A 22,365-nucleotide genomic window follows, 5' to 3' on the forward strand; every position below is an offset into this window, starting at 1 on the left:
ATAATGACAATAAAAGGAATCTAATTCTAATTAATCAGTATATATATAATAAATATAATAAATAAACCTACTTTCTCAGGTGTTTTTCAATGGCCTTCCGTTCATACACTGCTCCTTTGTTTGTTTTCACAGGATCAACAAATAGCTTCTTGGTAAGTGGACAGGTGAGATGAGGAGGTACAAACTCTTTCTCAGGTTCCACCAGTTTCTTTCAAAACAAACAGACAGCAAGTTAGTTAGATTTCTGAAAGCATGTAAAATGTTCACAGCAACTCCTTTCCAATCAAGAGATTGGACATAGATATTCAAACTTGTAAATTTCAAAAGTGTTTTATATCAAAGCTATAATGGACAACAGGCTTCAAACTAGAAGAGCAGTAGAAAAGAAGAGCCCCTCTCACTGGAATTGATGTACTCTGTAAGACTGAACAATATCATTTTTGGTTTGTGCAGTGTAAAAGAAAGTTGTTCTTATGTTCTGGACCGAAGAAGTGGTGAGGGTGCAGGAGGCAGATGCGTACTAAGAAAAAGCAAGCTGTTTGAGGCTGTGACTGCCTTCTTGAGTTATCGTATTCACAAGATTTTCAGAAAATTCAAGGTTAACGTCAATGAGATTAAAACTTGTACATTTTTAGTAGGTGCCCATCTGGTATCTGTTTGAGAGTCCTAGGTGACCTGTCTTATGAAATAAATGTGCAAAGCATGCAGAGATACAGACTGGACAGATTCATTACCCGATTTGTTTTAAACAAAAAGCCAGGTACTCTAACCTATAATAACTTCTTACATATTGTCAGATTTCTGCTGTATTATACACCACAAGAACAACATAGGTGATTTACCTTCTCCTTTTCATCCAGTGATTCACCAGCAGTCTTCTCAGTATGTTTTTTGGCTTCTTGTTCATACTTGTCGTGGCTGGTCAGGTATTCTTCAGCTAGAATGCTTCAATTCAAAATAACAGATATTTAATTTAAATACTTCTTCAGCCCACTAACAATTTAATGAGTTGTTTGTAAATGTTTGTGCCTGACAAACGCGTTGCTTATGATGGGATAGTAGACTGCTAAGAAAGAAAGAAAGAAAGAAAGACAAAGATCAAGAATTAATCACAGATGAAGTCAGTTAAACTTCAGGGATATCAGTCTGTTTAGTTCGGAAGCATATCCATGAAGTACCATTTTCACCCTAACGGAGATTTGCTGCGTTAATGTTATCTTAACAAGATTAACACTGACAGCACTAATTAATACTAGTGTAGAATATACTTGAGCAACTGTAGGACTTAGAACATGGTTGGGCGGTGGAAGAAATACTTGGAGGACCTCCTCAACCCCACTGGTACGAGGGGGATGACTCGTTTATCTCCGGGGGTGAGGTCACTGAGGCAGTTAATTAACTCCTTGGTGGCAGTGCCCCTGGGGTGGATGAGGTCCACCTTGAGTTCCTGAAGGCTCTGGATGCTGTAGGGCTGTCTTGGTTGACACACCGCTGTAATATTGCGTAGAGATCAGGGGCAGTACCATATGATTGGCAGACTTTCTTTAAGAAAGGGGACCAGAGGGTGTGTTACAGCTATAGGGGGATCACAATCCTCAGCCTACTTGGGAAAGTCTATGCCAGGGTGCTGGAAAGGAGAGTTTGTCCTTTAGCTGAATCTCGAATACAAGAAATGCAATGCAGTTTTTGTCCTGGTTGTGGAACACTGGAAGAGGTCTTTACCCTCTCGAGGATACTTGAGGGTGCATGGGAGTTTGCTCAACCAGTCTACATGGGTTTTTTGGACTTGGAGAAGGCATTGGACCATGCCCTTCGGAGCGTCCTGTGGGAGGTGCTTTGAGAATACGGGATGTCTGGCCCATTACTATGGGCCATTCGATCCTTATACAATCATTGCAAGGGCTTGGTCCGCATAGCTGTTAATAATTCGGACTCTTATACGGTGGGCTGCCCTTTGTTATTGATTCTGTAAGCAATTTTTATGGACAGAATTTCTAGGCATAGCCAAGTGGGGGAAGGCTTTCACTTGGGTAGTCTCGGAACCTCATCTGTTTTTTGCAGATGATGTTGTTCTGTTGGTTTCATCGGGTGATGGCCTCCAATAGCTCATAGCTGAGTATGAAGCGGTGGGTATGAGAATCAGCACCTCCAAATCTGAGGCCATAGTCCTCAACCGGTAAAGAGTGGAGTGCCCACTAAGAGTCAGGGACAAGATCCTGCCTCAAGCGGAGTAGTTTAAGTATCTCGGGGTCCCAGGACACGCTGGACACAAGATTATATCTCTCTGCTGGCTTGGGAATGCCTTTTTGTTCCCCAAGCTGGAGGAGGTGGCCAGGGAGAGGGAGGTCTGGGCTTCTCTGCTTGGGCCCCGGACAAGCGGAAGAAGATGGAAGGATGTTTATAAATCAAACCACCAATTCATTGGAGTTACATCTTGATAAGTAAAGGTGCACACCTTTTATAAATGGCTATTTATTAGTAGTGCTACCCATACCTTGCGTTGGGCACTGTAATGATTCTGATGTATAATTCTGATACCTCTCCAACAACCATAGAACAGCTGCTGGGCAATCCCATGTTGGCAGATGACAGACGGCAAATGACAGACTGATAATCACTATTCAAAATGTGAATGTTACAGAAAAAGTTCTGGTAGTTCACTGTCCAGATACCCAGTTTTTTTCTTTCTTTTTTTTTCATTTATATTTTTGTATTTTTTGTAGTCATAAAAAACTGAAATTTCTATTACGGAATGTGAAAAACAGAAACTTTTCTGTTTTTCACAAAATTAGAGGGGTTTTATTAGAGACATAGTTAAGCATTTTGCAATTTGGCATAATTTGTGAAATTTGAAAGTTGAAAAGAGATTTTTGATGGGAAACTGGTCTCCAAGCATCGTGAGAAATAGAGCTGTGTGGTAAGTGCGAATTTATTGAGGTGGAAACCATAGGAGATTCATGATACTGTTTTCTAAACGTCTTCTTTTGCTGCTGGTTCAGTGAATATTGGTTAGAGAGTGACGAAACGTGGAGTTTTGCAATCTGTGGGGATGTCAGCTTTCACAGGGGATTGGTGCTTTGTGTTTATATCTTTTTGAGGAATCTATTTACATACTCTTTAATCGTTCATTGTTTTAGCTGTTTGGTGTTTGTTGAAATGGTTTTGTGAGCTTTTAGCATTTAACGATTCTGACGTTTCGGAGGATACCACACATGTCTATATTTAAATAACAGATCTGGCGATAAACCCTGTTAAACCGGATGTTCTCCCTCTCGCCTCCAGTTTCGGAGAAGTCAGACTTCAACAGGTTGATTGTTTAGTGCTTAATTATTTTGTGTGGTATGAATGGCCATAAGGGATGTTTATATCAGTTGGGAAAAGCTGTAAAATGTGAAAATACAGTTAAAAGTCAAAAATATCTACTGTGCTTGTTTTTGTTCAGCAGCAGATCAGACGAAGAATCATAGTGAAGAATAGTAAACAATCATAAATGGCTTCAAGTGCACATTCAGGCCTGTGAGACTCAAACACTGTAACACACTAATTCAGACACTGAGCCATGGCTCTGTGCTACATTCAGACATGTCTGCATCTCTGCCATTCAAAGAAACTTTATATATAATTTATTTTATGTAATATTCAATACTAAACTGTACATTTAATCTTTTTAAAGGAAGCAACATGTAATTCAATATTTTCAAACCTTATTTTTAAAGGTATCACTTTAGCCAGCTCCTAATTTGATCAATTCTCTTCACTAAGCTTTGCAGTCTCCAATATCATTGAAATGCAGCCAGATTCTGCTCATTTGACATTTTTGATCATTTCTTCACTTTTTTCCAGAAACACTTGCTTTTAAATCTGGCTTCCCATCTCTCTGTGTACCTGGTCTGTACCAGTACACTTGTTGTCTTTGGAATGTCTGCCCTCCTTCTTTCACACAATGGTATGAGCCCAGTCTCTGTCTTTTAAATGTGATCATCAAAGTAAAGTCCTACCCCTGCATTGACTCTCAGCAGGGCTGCGGGGCTCCCACATATCGGCCATTAATAACTGAAACACGACATTATCTCGCGGGGCGGGACATTTTCGGTGTTCTATACTTTACCTATTGTATGGGGTGAATCGACAAATATTGACTGAATTAACTGAAACCCAATGCAGGTTAAAATATTTTGAATGTTGAGCTAAAAATCTTAATTTGGATTGAGTAGAGCCTGTCTTAACCCTTCCCTGAACTCTGTGCTACATTCTTCCTTCTTCAACTTCCATCATTTAATCCTTGGCTCTACATTCACTCGCCTCCTCTTCTTGGTTTCCGAAGTGGTGTCAGGGAAGATACCACGTTGCAGTTTCCTGTCTCTTTTATATTGCACCTTCTACATAAGATGCAGTCCACCTATGTGCAACTTCCTCCGCTCGAATACATCACAAAATGCTTCTCTCTCTTCTTGAAGTATGTGTTCACCACAGCCATTTCCATCCTTTGGGAACTATCTATCTATTATGGCTTGTATATGAAGCCCAAATGAAGCCTAATCTGCCTCTTGAATTTTCAAATGGTTATTGGCATTCATCAAAAATAATAATCATGAAAGAGTAGACATTTTAGTACTTTCATTCAACTTTGAAAGATTTCCCCATAATATTAAGTTATCTGCTGCAGGAGTTGTGGAACAGGTGTGTGAGGGTTGTCATCTTACCTGTCCAATGGATCTTCAGGCTCAGGGCTGATTAGTAATCCAAACACCGCATCGAAGATTTCTCTCATGGTGATTTGGGCATTGTAGTTCCGGTCAAAAATGTTGTGGCAGATACGCCCTACATTGTTAATGTTACAATGGTATATCTTTAATAATGTTAAGAAAAAAAAATGGAGGCACCTATATGTACACATAAAAACAGGTTTTGTAAAAGTCTAGAGTGATGGTGTTAAAACTTTATATTTGGAAGAAAGCAGTTATAAAAATAGTCACTTTTCCCCACTACTGCGGGATTTAGATTGACCATGAGTAGTTTTGTCAGTGTAAAATGGGACAGGACTGAATTTCTACTCTGAATGGAATTACTCTCAATGGAATCTCTGTAGTTTCTCATATGAGTGTACACACATTATCTGGACCAAGAGTTCATTTGGTACTTGCCTGAAAACATTCAAAAAAACTGTGCTTTTGTGTGACTTGAACTAGACCCATTTGTTTGGCAGGATACGCGACTTACAAAGCGAACACTTGGAGGCTTCACTGGGTAGTCAGGACCAAACTGACAGAAGAGATCAAAGACGCCATTCTCATAAGGAGTTTCAGGAGGACCCTCCATGATAATCTTCCAGAAAGCTGAAACGTTTAAAAATAAGATATAGCAGTTTAAAACTCTACTTACAGATATAGTTTTTTTTTTTTTTTTTTTAAAGTAACTTTAATGTTTTAATTTTTTTCAAGTAAAATTAGAGAGTCTGTGAGAAATGTATGAAATTCATTACACTGTAATGTGATTACTGAATTTAGTACAGTAATGTGTTATACTACTGCATTACTGAAAAGTAATGTGATTATGATAATATGTTGCTTTGGAATGTGTTATGATGACAATGAACAAATATTTTGGCACAAGTCTTAGGTCTTGATCATTAGTAACAGAATCAGAATATTCAAAACAAAATTACAGAAATAGAAACAGAAATTAAAAATGTCACTTACTGAAGTCACTTTCTAATGGAAAGATGGTAATGTAGGGGTGTGGGTCGCAATGCAAACTCTTCAGCTCCTCTAGTATACGTTTGTCTTTCTCCATGAAGCGTCCATGTTTGTCCTCCTGAATCTTCTTTTTCAGAACACTAGTTCGAAACATTAATGTTAGTGATTATTTTTGCAGTTGTAGTTCACTTAATGCAAGAGAAGACAAAGTCTGAAATATTAATTAAATGTGTATTTGTATGTAATAGGCTGTAAGTAAAATTAAATCTTTACTTTCCTGTACTTTCCAGCATGTTCAATTCAATGATCAGCTAAATCAGTTTAAGACATAACAATATCGAGCAAGTTACGTTTTTCAACTGCTACAGCTTGGCATTGCTTAACCAAATCTTTTAACTGTTCATCCTGGAAAAAAGGGTGACTGTCAACAACCCCAGGTTTCTCTTCAGCACTGTATCCAGGCTGACAAAAAGTCAGAGCTCTTTTGAGCCAACCATCCCTTTAACGTTAACTAGTAATGACTTCATGAACTTCTTCACAAATAAAATTTTAATCATTAGAGAAAAAATTACCAATAATCATCTCACAGATGTAATATTATCTACAGCTACTTTTAGTACCATTGATATTCATTTAAACTCTTTTTCTCCAATTGATCTTTCTGAGTTAACTTCAATAATTACTTCCTCCAGACCATCAACGTGTCTTTTAGACCCCATTCCTACAAAACTGCTCAAAGAAGTCCTGCCATTAATTAATTCTTCGATCTTAAATATGATCAACCTATCTCTAATAATCGGCTATGTACCACAGGCCTTCAAGCTGGCTGTAGTTAAACCTTTACTCAAAAAGCATCTCTAGACCCAGCAGTCTTAGCTAATTATAGGCCAATCTCCAACCTTCCTTTCATATCAAAAATCCTTGAAAGAGTAGTTGTCAAACAGCTGACAGATCTGCAGAGGAATGGTTTATTTGAAGAGTTTCAGTCAGGTTTCAGAGCTCATCACAGCACAGAAACAGCTTTAGTGAAGGTTACAAATGATCTTCTTATGGCCTCTGACAGTGGACTCATCTCTGTGCTTGTCCTGCTAGACCTCAGTGCAGCGTTCGATACTGTTGACCATAATATCCTATTAGAGCGATTAGAACATGCTGTAGGTATTACAGGTACTGCGCTGCAGTGGTTTGTATCATATCTATCTAATAGACTCCAATTTGTTCATGTAAATGGAGAGTCCTCTTCACACACTGAGGTTAATTATGGTGTTCTTGCTAGGACCAATTCTGCTTACATTATACATGCTTCCCTTAGGCAGCATCATTAGAAGACATAGCATAAATTTTCACTGCTATGCAGATGACACCCAGCTCTATCTATGAAGCCAGATAACACACACCAATTAGTTAAACTGCAGGAATGTCTTAAAGACATAAAGACCTGGATGGCCGCTAACTTTCTGCTTCTTAATTCAGATAAAACTGAGGTTATTGCACTCGGCCCTGAAAATCTTAGAAATATGGTATCTAACCAGATTCTTACTCTGGATGGCATTACCTTGGCCTCCAGTAACGCTGTGAGGAACCTTGGAGTCATTTTTGACCAGGATATGTCCTTCAATGCACATATTAAACAAATATGTAAGACTGCTTTCTTCCATTTGCGCAACATCTCTAAAGTTAGAAATATCCTGTCTCAGAGTGACGCTGAAAAACTAGTTCATGCATTTATTACTTCCAGGCTGGACGACTGTAATTCATTATTATCAGGATGTCCAAAAAACTCCCTGAAAAGCCTTCAGCTAATCCAAAATGCTGCAGCAAGAGTCCTGACAAGGACTAGAAAGAGAGCATATTTCTCCTGTTTTGGCTTCCTTTCATTGGCTTCCTGTTAAATCCAGAATTGAATTCAAAATCCTGCTCCTCACATACAAGGTCTTAAATAATCAGGCCCCATCTTATCTTAATGACCTTGTAGTACCATATCACCCTATTAGAGAACTTCGCTCTCGCACTGTAGGCCTACTTGTTGTTCCTGGAGTATTTAAAAGTAGAATAGGAGGGAGAGCCTTCAGTTTTCAGGCCCCTCTTCTGTGGAACCAGCTTCCAGTTTGGATTCGGGACACAGACACCATCTCTACTTTCAAGATTAGGCTTAAAACTTTCCTTTTTGCTAAAGCATATAGTTAGGGCTGGACCAGGTAACCCTGAATCCTCCCTTAGTTATGCTGCAATAGACGTAGGCTGCCGGGGGATTCCCATGATGCATTGAGTTTTTCCTTTCCAGTCACCTTTCTCACTCACTATGTGTTAATAGACCTCTCTGCATTGAATCATATCTGTTATTAACCTCTGTCTCTCTTCCACAGCATGTCTTTCATCCTGTTTTCCTTCTCTCACCCCAACCGGTCGCAGCAGATGGCCCCGTCCCTCCCTGAGCCTGGTTCTGCCGGAGGTTTCTTCCTGTTAAAAGGGAGTTTTTCCTTCCCACTGTCGCCAAAGTGCTTGCTCATAGGGGGTCATATGATTGTTGGGTTTTTCTCTGTATCTATTATTGTACAATCTACTGTACAATATAAAGCGCCTTGAGGTGACTGTAGTAGTGATTTGGCGCTATATAAATAAAATTGAATTGAACTGAATTATGGAGTGGTGAACCCAAGTAGTAATATAAAGGCACTTTTTTGCCCCACCACCACCCCATTTGGTTCAAATTGTTGCCACCAGGTATGGGGGAGATTAGGAGAGAACAAAAGGCAGAAACATCCAAAGAAGAGCTTTGACTGTCTTTCAAGAAGCCTGGAGAACTATTCCTGACTGCTTAAAAGAATTACAAGAAAGTTTACCTAAGGGATTTCAGGCTGTGTTCAATGTGCTGGCCACACTAAAATTGACTTTCAAGCTTGTTATAATTGTATAATTCTAATGTTTTAATGAGTGTTTGCACATGCTTCAATAAATCGCTATCAGTGTTAGGAAGGTTACTTTTAAATGTATTCCACTACAGATTACAGAATACATGGCCCAAAATGTATTTTGTAACATATTCCATTAAGTTACTCAATGAGAGTAACGTATTCTGTATACTGGGATTATTTAATATATTATCATGCTTTTTACAACTACATGAATGTACTATTGCTGTGTGATTTATTACTATTACTGAAGGCTACTTGCCATACCAATACCAACTAGATTTTTAAATCTTAACAAAAAATGAGTAACAGTAGTGTGGACATTAGGTAAGACTGCACTTTTTGCAGTGATTTCATATATATATATATAAAAAAAAAAACAAAAAAACTATTTCTGTATCAGTAATTTGTTTTCTTTTTAACGTCTGTTAATAATCATGTGGAACTGCACATGATTATTTGCAGCTAGCAGGTTGCTAATGCTATCCATCAAGTCTGAGAACATCATGTTAATCCCAAAGGCTGCTCCAAAAATTATCAGATTATATTTTAAATATCTGTTCAATTCTCTTCCAAACCCCAGCTGTTTATTGTAAGTTTTGAGTGTTTACTAAAATAAAAATAAAAGCGTTCTAACATCTCACTTGTTTGTTTTTATTCAGGCATACATGTATACTATTTTTATTAAGAGGGATTAAGTTTGAGTTTCTGTCATGCGTGCTCAACTGTAGGAAGCTTATTAGACACTATGAAACAGACAATACGTAACAGCGAATTTTGCCAAAGTGCGTAAGATACTTTTCTAAATTATCTTTTTTTCTTAAAGAACTCTACTACATCATGTCTAATTTTTTTGTGCGTCATGTGTAATTTCCATTGCAAATATTAATCTCACTTAAATCAGGAGGGGATGGCAGTAAAAACTACGGACCTGTGATGTCATCAAGTACACTGCCGTTCCAATTGAACAACGATCGCACTGCGTTCCTGGGAAGTCCGGACTCCCATGTCAACTCGCGTTTTCGCTAGTCCGGACTTCGTACTTGAGTATGGAGAAACGGCCTAACAGTCTGCAGCCTATGAACTACCCTCAGCTAACGCCGTCTAACAATCTTAAGTTGCTGGTAGCCTTCATTAATAGTAATAAAAATCATACAGCAATAGTACATCAAAGATAATGAAGTTTCACCCATCCCATTCTTCTTATGAATTGGTGTTGGAATTTCCAACTAAGAAATGCATTCCTGCCTGTGGACTGCTGGCTCTGGGTCCATTGTGTAACTGACACCACCAGCATTAACAGGACGCTTACATTAAAGCCTCTTATTGCATGTTTTGTTTGGGTTTCCAGCAATCAGAGAAACTGTATTAATCCCAGATGGAAATTGAGATTAAAATTTTTTTTTTGAAAAAGGGCTGCTCGCCTGCATTTAAGCACCAAAGTTGGAGAAGGGATAGAGAGGGATAGCCTAACATTGTATTTTAAATACGTAATGCCGGTACATGTATTCCGTTACTCCCCAACACTGATCGCTGTACCTATTTCCCTTTTTAAAAAAATAAATTACGCACAATTTCTGCATCTTTCACAGTGCTAGACTATAAATGACTCAATACTTTTGCACAGTAATGTATGTTAAAAGATTTACTTACTTAATACTCAAAACATTTGTGCTTGACAAGTATTTTAAAAACTATCCATGCAAAACTGTATTCTGTCACTTACTTCTGTGTAACTGTCACTTTACTGCTTATCTGGCTTGGTAAGACAGCCTCTGGAAGTGTATCGTACCCATGAGTAGCAAAGTAACTCCTCAGAAAACTCTGAAAATTAAATAAATATACAGCAACAAATTGTTGCATCTTTAGAGGCCTGTGTTTTAAAGGGGTTAATACAGATCTCATCAGGGAATAATCAATGGACAAACTTCAGTGATGGAGGCTGGGTCAGCTTTGGTTTTACATTTTCTCATCTCCAAAGAAAGAACGGTCTCAGTTTCAAAAAGTTGTAAACCATCCTTGCTTGTCTCTGGGTTGAAGCAGCAGCCACCTGAAAAAAAAAAAAAGAAATATAAGATTGTCAGTAGCTTAACTGCAAGCTGCCCATGCATTATTAAACATAGTGAAAAAGGAACATTCTAATGAAATAAACTTTTTGATAAATAAGAAGGTTTAAAAAAAAAAAAAAAAAAAAGACCATCTATAAAACAGTGCTTATTAATAAAGGTGATATATTCAAAGACACAGAATGGACATTTTAGATTTTGTTTTTAGTAATTTTCACAAATTAAATACAACAAAATGGCTCCAGTGCAAATATCCTCAGCATTTCTATCACTCCTCACAATGTTTAATTGAGAAGCTTTATTGAGATAAACTAAATATGATATTTCAAGAAAAATATATACCTGTTGCAATGCTGATTCCATGTAGAATATTATTTTCTACTTTTCCAAGAAGAATCGAATCCACGACGACGTTAGATTTTATTAGGTTGATGGCAGCTTGATCTGGCTTGTTTAAAGACCTGGATAAATATACAGACATGTAGACAAATATAAATATACACTACCAGTCAAACGTTTGGACACACCTTCTAGGTTTTTCTTTATTTTTATTACTTTCTACATCGTAGCTAGATACTGAAGACATCAAATACATTATATAAAGCAACATATATGGAATTATGTAGCAAAGAAAAAATTGACGAATAACTCTAAATATGTCTTGCATTTTAGATTCCTCAAAGTAGACACCCTTTGCTTTGTTGACAGCGCTGCAAACCCTCGGCCTTCTCTCAGTGAGCTTCATGATGCAGTCACCTGAAATGGTTTTCACTTCACAGGTGTATCTTGTCAGGGTTCATTTGTGGAATTTCTTGCCTTCTAAATGGCGTTGAGACCATCAGTTTTGTTGTGCACAAGTCAGGTTGGTACACAGCTGACAGCCCTATTTGACAACTGTTAGAATTCATATTTGGCAAGAACCAATAAGCTAAGTAAAGAGAAATGACAGTCCATCATTACTTTAACCTCCTAGGACCTGCCGTCCACATATGTGGACATCACATTTTGGGTTATTTAGACCAAAATACTCAATTTTGCTCTACAAGGGCCTGATATCCACTTACGAGGACATTATACTGCTACTGTTCTATCGAAATTTTAAACAAATATCCTCATATGTGGCTCTCATTTTTCTTAGAAACAAAAAACAAACAAAAATCTGGTAATTCTTTGTTTTTACATTCATCAGGTCCCACTCAGCCCAAATATCAAAGAGAAATTAAAAATGCATGCTGTGGAAGAGTTCGGGTCTTAGGAGGTTAAGAACTGAAGGTCAGTCAGTCAGGAAAATTGATAAAACTTTGAAGGTGTCCCTAAGTGGAGTAGCAAAAACCATCAAGTGCTACGACATAACTGGCTCACACGAGGACCACCCCAGGAAAAGAAGACAAAGAGTCACCTCTGCTGCTGAGGATAAATTCACCTGATTAAGATAAATGCCACACAGAGTTCTCTATATCAACTGTTCAGAGGAGACTGCACGAATCAGGCCTTTATGGTCAAATTGCTGCTAAAAAACCACCACTAAGGAAAAATGACAAGCAGAAGAAATTTATTTGGGCCAAGAAGCACAAGAAATGGACATCAGACCAGTGAAAATCTGTGCTTTGGTCTGATCAGTCCAAATTTGAAAGCTTTGGTTCCACACGCTGTGTCTTTGTGTGAAGCAGATAAGGTGAATGATGATCTCTACATGCATGATTCCCACTGTGAAGCATGGAGGAGGAGGTGTGATGTGTGGGGATGCTTTGCTGGTGACATTGTTGGGGATTTAATCAAAATTGAAGGCACACTGAACCAGCATGGCTACCACAGCATCTTACAGCAACATGCCATCGCATCAGGTTTGTGTTGGACCATCATTTATTTTTCAACAGGACAATGACCCCATACACACACTTGGGGCTGTGTAAGGGCTATTTGGAGCAAGAGGGAGCGTGATGGAGTGCTGTGCTAGATGGCTTGGCAATCACAGTCACCTGACCTAAACCCAATCGAGATGGTTTGGGATAAGATGGACCGCAGAGTGAAGGCAAAGGGCCAACAAGTGCTCAGCATCTCTGGGAACTCCGTCAAGAGAGAATCCCAAAAGTGTGCAAAGCCGTAACCAAAGCAAAGAGTGGCTATTTTGAATAATCTAAAATATAAAACATGTTTTGAGTTATTTCACACTTTTCTGTTTACTACATAATTCCACATGTGTTTATTCATAGTTTTGATGCCTTCAGTGAGAATCTACAATGTATATAGTCATGAAAGTAAAGAAAATACACTAAATGAGTAGGTGTGTCCAAACATTTCAAACATTAAACCCATTTGACCTTAAATGCAGGAACAATAACACATAAAAGACAATCCTACTGATGCATCTATCACAAGGCATGATGCATACAAAGAGATAAAACGAGACAAAATATGCAATTTATGCATCTATACCACTATACTCAGTGGTACAATTGGGCTTTTACCATTCAGAACAACATTTTTGGTTGGTGTGTCCATAAACTGTGGTCATAGTATTCCAGAACCTAGCTTGTCCTATAAAAAAGGAGTGAGCATGGAGGGAGTAATGGTTTTAAAGTGGCAACATTACTGTCAGCTTAACAAACATCAGCAAACACACAAACTCTTTGTATCCAGTTTGTACAGCAAAATAAAAACAAAGTAAACACAAAATCACAACTATAAAACTAGTCAAGGCAACAACAGATTAAAACCCAGTTATAATGAAGGCTATGCAGTTCTGAACAGATGGGTTTCGAGACATGATTTGAAAACAGAAATGTGTGCGAGATACTCATTGCGAGATGGAGAGGAGAGGAAGAAGCGAGGTTAGACTTAAAGATAAGGACTCCTCACAGTGGTGTCTGACAAACCAGAAATCTAAATCTTATATGTCTTCATTTTTTAAAATCAGATATTTTATCTATATATAACGTGAAGTTATCTTTTATGTGAAGTTTTGTTTTACTTTTTAATGTTAAATGATTGAATCCACAGATGTGACTTAACAGATTTTACTTTGAGTAATACCTAGGCTATGCACATGCACAAGTAACATTATGACCAAATATAGCTATCCTCAAAAGAGATGATATAACATTAATTAAGTATATTAATTTTCCAATTTACTTTTATGTTCCTAACCCTACTTTTAACCCTTTATGGGGGGAAATAGCTTAAGGGGCTTTGTGTTGTTTTGCTTATTGACAAAAGCATGAAGTGAATGCTCAAAATCACAGAACAAATGATTATTTCAATTAATAAGCAACAATAAACTATTCGATTATAGTTAACTTGCATAGTAAAGGAAATTTACCCAACATCATTTCCATCGGTGAGACATAGAATGCGGAGTCTGCAATCTGGGAATTTTATCTTTACTTTGTTCAGCTCATTCATTCCATGTTGCAGCGCATCATACAGCAATGTACGTCCAGATGCCTTAAGAGTGCGCACATGCTCCTAGAAAAGCGTGTAGATATATTTCATTTTTTCATGTCATGTAGAAATTAAGAATATGCATTAACCTAAAGATTTACATTACAGGACTAAACATTACAGATTTAACACACAAAATGTTTATTTACCTTAAACTTTTCCAGTGTTTCTGTAAATGTGTGAACAGTTTTCACTCTAGAGTCAAATGTAACGAGGCCAATGACATGATGAAAATCATAAGCCATAGTCCTTGATGCAAAATTATCAAAAAGCTCCTTGACAGCATGGATTTTTTCTATTTCCACACTTCCGTAGCATTTCTCGGACATCGATGAACTTGTATCAATCAGTACCTAATGAAATAAAAGTGTAGCAACAATTTGTCTTTCCTTATTTAATCACTCATATTTTACAAACATACAAATCGAGCAATATGTAATATGTGTCACAAATTGTTCTGTCTCCAGTTTTATTCCTTTTCCCAGTTTGTTTCTTTCTTTTATATTTTAAGACTTGCCTTCCTTTTCTGACTTTTATTTAAACCCTGTCCTGCCACATGCAGTCTTTGTGACTCTTTGTGTAAAATAGATCACTGCTCTGTTGGCCAGAGGGGCCGATGGCGCGATATGGCAGCCTCGCTTCTGTCATTCTGTCTCAGGGCAGCTGTGGCTACAACTGTAGCTTGCCTCCACCAGTGTGTGAATGTGAGAGTGAATGAATAGTGGCATTGTAAAAGCGCTTTGGGTTCCTTGAAAAGCACTATATAAATGCAATCCATTATTATTATTATTATTATTATTATTATTATTATTATTATTATTGCATTAGCTCTGTCTGATTACCTATTTTACTCAGTTTGCAACCAGTCTGTGACATTACTGCACCCACATGTATTGTCTGCTTTAGAAGATAATGTTTTGAATCTCCAAAACAAGAAGCTTAAGAATTTTAGGTCTCAGTAAATGTTCTGTAAACCATTTCTTACGTTACTATTTTCTTTTTGCATTTATTACCTGTACCCTTACTGTAAATTAGTTCCAAACTGACCCCTAAAAGCCTCTTAGTTTTTTTTTTTGTTTTTTTTTTAAATCATGCTATTTACACAAAGTGCAAAGTGAAATGCTTTTTTATATTCAAAGAATACTTACACAAAATAGATTAAGCTATTTATTTAGTGCAAACCCCCATGTTATTTTAAGCATTTACAAAGTCTTATCCTGACCAACGATAAAAGAACAAGCAGGAATCAGTTAACAGAGTTCTCTATACAATTGATGCCTACAAGCTTCTATACTAATATTTATCAAAATGGCCAGGTGTAGGAAAAGAAAAAAATGAGAACAGTAACCTAATTAAGACTGTATTTTCAAATAAAGGAAGTAGTAAAGAATTGAAGTTACCAGTACAGCTTCCTTTGGGGATCTTGTTGTGTCAAAAGAGAGGTCATCCCTATGGTCACCAGTTCTACAGGAATGTTAGGAAATTTCAAATTTTTAGAGTACTGTGCAAAAGTCCTGAGCCACCTGTCATTTCTTCATATTTAGCTACCAATGAGCAAAAAGTTCTTTCAATTTCTAGAAGAAATCTTTAGCAGTGGCTTTCTAGTTTTCTTTGGAAGGTCTTTTAGTTTTTCTTTGGGCACTGGTTGCATTTTCTCTCATTTTTAATCTAGTCCTTGTACGTTAGGTCATACAGTGACCATTTATAAACTGTAGTGTCAGTATAGGAGAATCTTCAAGGAGATACTTTTTACATTCTTTGAGTACATTTCAGAGCCTGTACTTTTTCACTTTAACTTGAATAAAGAAGTTGATTCAGTACTTCAACTTTTACTGGAGTATTTTTTAGCATAGCTATCTGTACTTCTACTGAAGTAAACAAAGTCTGTACTTTTGCCAGTGCTACACATCACAGACAACTTATCAAAGAGCCAATTAAAAAAAATTATCTTTAAGGATAATAAGAGCTTTAAGATAATAAGATTACAATAGCTCTGACAGTAACTCAAAATAATATTTTTCATTAAACTATATAGATTTGTACAATGTTAAGAAAATAAATGACACAATACTCACGAAGCTGCCAGTACATTCACATCAACATGCTGGGTTTTGCCATCCAGACAGTCAAAGACATCAATTTTTTCTGGAGTTAACTTATTTTTATTAAGATAAACACCAAGATTGTCTGACAAATGATAAAAAACAAAAAGTTGTTTAATACAGAAGGAAAGAAATGTATCTGCAATTGGGTAATTTTATTCCAATTTTCAATTTCTGTATTTATGTGATTGAATTCTCTAGGTTTATTTTGTTTCTTGAGGGTTTTGTTAATAAAATACCCCCAAACACAAGTTTCTCTTCATGGATTTTTGCCTTCCATGGCTTCTTACCCTCTCTAAGGAAAACAAGACATGGGTCTTGAGTTCCTAGATCCTTCAAACGCAGCGGTGGAGTAACTTTGAGTTGAGGGAACGCTTCCATTTCCTTTACCATGTCTCCAAAGGTTTTCCCAGTGTTTATCTCAAAACTGGAATTTAATTACAAAAATCAGCAGTTACTGGGTAACAAACATGGGTAATCAGAGGAAAACAACCATGGTGGGGTGTTTTTTTTTTTTTTTTTTTTTTTAAATGTAACTGTTATTCAGAAATCACTGTTAAATGTGTTGGGTTTAATGGTTCTTGATTCGTGTAACCACAAAAGCCGTCAAATATATATATATGTATATACACACACACATACATGTATGTATGTATGTATGTATGTATGTATGTATGTATGTATGTATGTATGTATGTATGTATGTATGTATGTATGTATGTATGTATGTATGTATGTATGTATGTATGTATGTATGTATGTATGTATGTATGTATGTATGTATGCATGCACACACACACACACACAGTATGTAGAAATTTGACAGCTTTTTTTTTTAGGTGTCTTAATTTGGGCTAATTTTGGTACATTTTTAAAATATGAAAATAATAATAATACATACTTCTGACCAGTCACACTGCCATGAGAAATCCAAAGATGATAGGTCGTAAGTGAAGGATGAACACTGAGCAGAATTTTCTCAATGTCAGTGGCTCTCTTGAGTGATGTTTCTTGTAAAACTTCTGCAGTGCAGTTGGGTATCTTCTCTCCATCTTGGAAACAGATCCATAAAGTAAAATCATTCTCTGATAAGTTACATTGGCACAAGAAAATGTGCTGAACTCTCCGAAGACTTTTACATTGATTAAGATTCACAAATATCTGCAAAATCTCCAACTTTGACACATATTCTGAACATAGAAATAAAAAAGGAAATCAGGAAAATGTGGTCATATAGCCTACTAGATGTTGCTGATGACACACGCTCAATCTAACTAACATTTTAACCAGTATTAGTGATCCACAATGCCAGTTTGTTACCTTTTATTTTTTGCAGCACAAGAGCTCTTTCGAGGGCACCTGGTATTCCAGGTACAGTGACTGGTTCACAAAAACGTCTGCCTTCTTCATTATTCAGAAAATATGGTGCATAATTTTCATTTTCTGATGTTTCTTTCTATTGAAACGATACCAAGTTAAAATGTACAAAAGCATAGACAGCAACACTATCACACTATCCTTTCTCTTTATATTTTAATTATTATTATACATAATAATAATTATATATTATATCCAGGACCAAGTCAACATATTCTGCAACAAAGTTATTACAGACAAAAAGGGATCTAGCAAAGAGAGATCATATAGGTCATAACAAGGGACATCATGACAGGGTCCATAAAAAACTGAACACTGTGACATGAGTTTTGTTCAGTTTTCATTTTGGTATCTTTTATAGGATTTAAATTACTATTTGGCAAGTAAAACCAGCTAGTTGCTTTTAAGCAGGATACTGTAAATAAAAATGCCAGGCATCTGTTTAAATAATATTTTGCTCAAACCCAAACGTAAACATGTAAATGTTTTAGTGTGGATGAAATGAAATCTTTGCTTGCTGGCTACCTTCGCTTCTGACAAGAGATATGCCCAACAGTGTGTTGAATACTCAAAGACATCTTGGTCCTCGATGACTTTTCCCCCTTGTTTTGTTCCAAGACCTGGCAAAAGCTCTCTAAAAAGAAAATACAAGCCTTCAACTACCGCGATCTAACAAAAAAGAAAAAGAAAACATCACATGAAAGAAACTCTTATTCTGTAATGTCACATGTGAAACAAACAAGAGGTAGTAAAAATTCAATTATATTCTTGTCATAGTTTACCTTTTGATTGCTGGATATACCTTCATTTTTACAAAGTAACTGGTACAAACTCTGGGCTAGTGGGTTACAGCCAGTTAGTTTTCGTATGTACCCAATCAGTTTCTTTTGGGAATCAACTGAAAATCTGCGTTGCTGGAAGGAAAATATTATTCAAAAATCAAAATCTCAGGTTATTCTTACACAAAGGAGATACTTCTAAAATATTAAAACAATGAAGACACCTGGAAGCTTTTGTTTTGTTTTTGCTTTTGCAAATAATTAAAACAGAAGTATGTAAGCAGTAATCATATACAGTTTCTTGCAAAAGTATTTGGCCCCCTTGAACTTTTCCACATTTTGTCACATTACAGCCACAAACATGAATCAATTCTATTGGAATTCCACATGAAAGACCAACACAAAGTGGTGTACACGTGAGAAGTGGAACGAAAATCATACATGATTCCAAACATTCTTTACAAATAAATAACTGCAAAGTGGGGTGTGCGTAATTATTCAGCCCCCTGAGTCAATACTTTGTAGAACCACCTTTTGCTCCAATTCCAGCTGCCAGTCTTTTAGGGTATGTCTCTACCAGCTTTGCACATCTAGCGACTGAAATTCTTGCCCATTCTGCACAAGGCCAACTTTGTGCAGTGCACGACTAATAGTTGTCGTATGGACAGATTCCCCCACCTGAGCTGTAGATCTCTGCAGCTCGTCCAGAGTCACCATGGGCCTCTTGGCTGCATTTCTGATCAGCGCTCTCCTTGTTCGGCCTGTGAGTTTAGGTGGACGGCCTTGTCTTGGTAGGTTTACAGTTGTGCCATACTCCTTCCATTTCTGAATGATCGCTTGAACAGTGCTCCGTGGGATGTTCAAGGCTTGGGAAATCTTTTTGTAGCCTAAGCCTGCTTTAAATTTCTCAATAACTTTATCCCTGACCTGTCTGGTGTGTTCTTTGGACTTCATGGTGTTGTTGCTCCCAATATTCTCTTAGACAACCTCTGAGGCCGTCACAGAGCAGCTGTATTTGTACTGACATTAGATTACACACAGGTGCACTCTGTTTAGTCATTAGCACTCATCAGGCAATGTCTATGGGCAACTGACTGCACTCAGACCAAAGGGGGCTGAATAATTACGCACACCACTCTTTGCAGTTATTTATTTGTAAAAAATGTTTGGAATCATGTATGATTTTCATTCCACTTCTCACGTGTACACCACTTTGTATTGGTCTTCTCTGTATTTTTTGACATATGTGTCAGGATTATAGAGGAAATTAACATATATAGTTACTTCTACCAACACTAAATACAGTCACAGTATGATACAATGCTTACAATGACAAAGAGAGATGACAAGAGGACACTGATTCCTTTGCGGGTTTGTTGAATGGAGGGCACAACATCATAAATGAAGAATGCATGCGGAGCAAACTCTTCCTCTGAAAATGTGGACATTGAGAAGTGCACTGTGGACTCCTCTGTGATCCCACAACTTTCCAATGTGTTTCCAGTGCCAATTTCACCTCTGAAAATATGAAGATTGTATCATTATTTAACAAAAATGAATCCAAAATGCAGAGTACCCTTACTGCTTCCATAGAAATTAAAAGGGTAAGAGGTACCTGGATATTGATGTTCAAATACACAAGATTAATTGGTCATTATTAGTGTGACCACCTCTATAAAAGTGGACGATTTGGTAGTTTGGTTTGGTTATTAGAATTATTAAAAGAAGGGATGTTACACAGTGGTACCATGGCCCCTTTACGTGTTGCTGACATCAAATTGAAAATATTTTTCTACAGTCTGTTACATTTTGGAATTCCGGTTGTGCCATAACTGTACTCTTCTTTTTAAATACAAGGACATTTCCAAATGAATCCAAACTTTTAAACGGTAGTGTAAATAATGATTAAAGAATTGCTGTCAGTAAATTAAAATATATTCTTACTTGTATTGCAAAACATGTGCAGGGATTCCACTTTCATCTGCAAGCCTGATCTTCAGATTAGCTATTGTGTCAAGTGCCAAGTTTACTTTCACTTCGAAATCTCCCTGTATGAGAAAAATAAAGTTAAATGTCATTGACCTGCTCCCACTCCTCTGCATATATTGAGGGAGAAATCACCATAAAGTGGAAAAACATGTTCATTTCTTGTCAGTCAGCTACAATGGCTGTACCATTTTCTGCACTTATTTGTCAGCTATCACTTTGCTATACACTATACACCACTTAAAAAATAAAGGCACACAAAAAAACACACCAGAGCTCCATAGAAAAAAAAATCATGATGGCTATTTATACTGAAATTGACTTGGTAATGTGTTAGGATTGAAAGAATGCTACATCATTTGAAGAAAATTAATTATCAACCTTTCTGGCGCTTGTATCCGCGATCTCGTTCTTTCAGTCACTACCCACAGCTCGTGACCATAGGTGAGGGTAGGGACGTAGACTGACCGGTAAATTGAGAGCTTCGCGTTTACACTCAGCTCTCTCTTCACCACAACAGACCTGTCTGTCTTTCGATCTCCCACCTTCTCCCGTCACTCGTGAACATGACCCCGAGATACTTAAACTCCTCCACTTGGGGCAGGGTCTCGTCCCTGACCTGGAGTGGGCACTCCACCCTTTTCCGGCTGAGGACCATGGCCTCAGATTTGGAGGTGCTGATTCTCATTCCCACCACTTCACACTCGGCTGCGAACCATTCCAAGGCGAGCTGGCCATCACCTGATGAAGCCAACAGAACCACATCATCTGCAAAAAGCAGAGATGAGATCCTGAGACCACCCAAGTGAAAGCCTTCCGCCACTTGACCACGCTTAGAAATTCTGTCCATAAAAATTATGAACAGAATTGGTGACAAAGGGCAGCCCTGGTAGAGCCAATCACCCACCAGGAACGAGTCTGACTTATTGACGGCTATGTGGACCAAGCTCTTGCAACGGTTGTATAAGGACTGAATGGCCCGTAGCAATGGGCCAGACACCCCATACTCCTGGAGCACCCCCCACAGGACCCCACGAGGGACACGGTCGAATGGCTTCTCCAAGTCCACAAAACACATGTAGACTGGTTGGACAAACTCCCACGCACCCTCAAGTATCCTCGAGAGGATAAAGAGCTGATCCAGTGTTCTGCGACCAGGACGAAAACCGCATTGTTCCTCCTGTATCTGAGGTTCGACTAATAGACGGACTCTCCTCTCCAGCACCCTGGCATAGACTTTCCCAGGGAGGCTGAGGAGTGTGATTCCCCTGTAGCTGGAACACACCCTCCGGTCCCCTTTCTTAAAGATGGGAATCACCATCTTTAAGAAAGGGGTGGTTCCCATCGAAGGGTGGCTGGCCTCTCCCTTAGAGATAGGGTGAGAAGTTTGCCAGAAGGAGCCAGTTGAGGTGGTTCAGGCATTTGACAAGGATGCCTCCTGGGTGAGGTGTTCTGGGCATGTCCCATGGGAGGAGGCCCCGGGGCAGACCCCGGACATGCTGGAGAGATTATATCTCTCGGCTGGACTGGGAACGCCTTGGTGTTCCCCTGGACAAGCTGGAGGAGGTGGCTGGGGAGAGGGAGGTCTGGGCTTCTCTGCTTGGGCTGCTGCCCCCGTGACCCGGCCCCGGATAAGCGGAAGAATGGATGGATGGATGGATGAATGGATAATTATCAAACTACTGACTGAATTCAAAGACACCTCGGAAAATAAGTGAAAAATTATACTGCAGCCTAGTCCATTTTGCTAATATTATATATTGGCAAAATTAATATATTGGTTAAGGACCTTCTACAGCCCTGTCCAGCTCTCCTAGAGTGACTGTCTGTCTCCTGGAATCTCTTCCATGATCTTGAGACTGTGCTATGAGGCACAGCAAACCTTCTGGCAATGACACATGTTGATGTACCATTGCAGTTGAAGGAGTTCAACTACCTGTGCAACCTTTGTGGGTTCCAGGTATCACCTCATGCTACCAGTAGTAACAGTTCGAAAGGATGAAGAG

The 22,365-nt window shown here is 38.1% G+C and overlaps 1 protein-coding gene across 1 annotated transcript in view; it reads right to left on the reverse strand.

Moving 5' to 3' along the window:
• Nucleotides 1-22,365, reverse strand: part of LOC146362526 (uncharacterized) — a 40,506-nt gene that overhangs the window by 12,220 nt on the left and 5,921 nt on the right. Inside the window, exons 6-24 of the mRNA XM_084919444.1 lie at nt 20,318-20,421; nt 19,702-19,891; nt 18,377-18,508; nt 18,120-18,263; nt 17,538-17,673; nt 17,119-17,269; nt 16,508-16,644; nt 16,191-16,302; nt 15,516-15,579; nt 14,265-14,468; nt 13,994-14,139; nt 11,017-11,135; nt 10,537-10,658; nt 10,335-10,432; nt 5,700-5,836; nt 5,212-5,336; nt 4,704-4,849; nt 843-945; nt 72-208 (exon numbers count right to left, since the gene is read on the reverse strand). Coding sequence (XP_084775570.1) covers nt 72-208; nt 843-945; nt 4,704-4,849; nt 5,212-5,336; nt 5,700-5,836; nt 10,335-10,432; nt 10,537-10,658; nt 11,017-11,135; nt 13,994-14,139; nt 14,265-14,468; nt 15,516-15,579; nt 16,191-16,302; nt 16,508-16,644; nt 17,119-17,269; nt 17,538-17,673; nt 18,120-18,263; nt 18,377-18,508; nt 19,702-19,891; nt 20,318-20,421 — 2,507 coding nt within the window. The remainder of the gene's footprint in view (nt 1-71; nt 209-842; nt 946-4,703; nt 4,850-5,211; nt 5,337-5,699; nt 5,837-10,334; nt 10,433-10,536; nt 10,659-11,016; nt 11,136-13,993; nt 14,140-14,264; nt 14,469-15,515; nt 15,580-16,190; nt 16,303-16,507; nt 16,645-17,118; nt 17,270-17,537; nt 17,674-18,119; nt 18,264-18,376; nt 18,509-19,701; nt 19,892-20,317; nt 20,422-22,365) is intronic.

This window comes from Perissodus microlepis, chromosome 22 (assembly GCF_051167445.1).
Source record: "Perissodus microlepis isolate ML-2025 ecotype Zambia chromosome 22, ASM5116744v1, whole genome shotgun sequence".
NCBI classification, from domain to species: Eukaryota; Metazoa; Chordata; class Actinopteri; order Cichliformes; family Cichlidae; genus Perissodus; species Perissodus microlepis.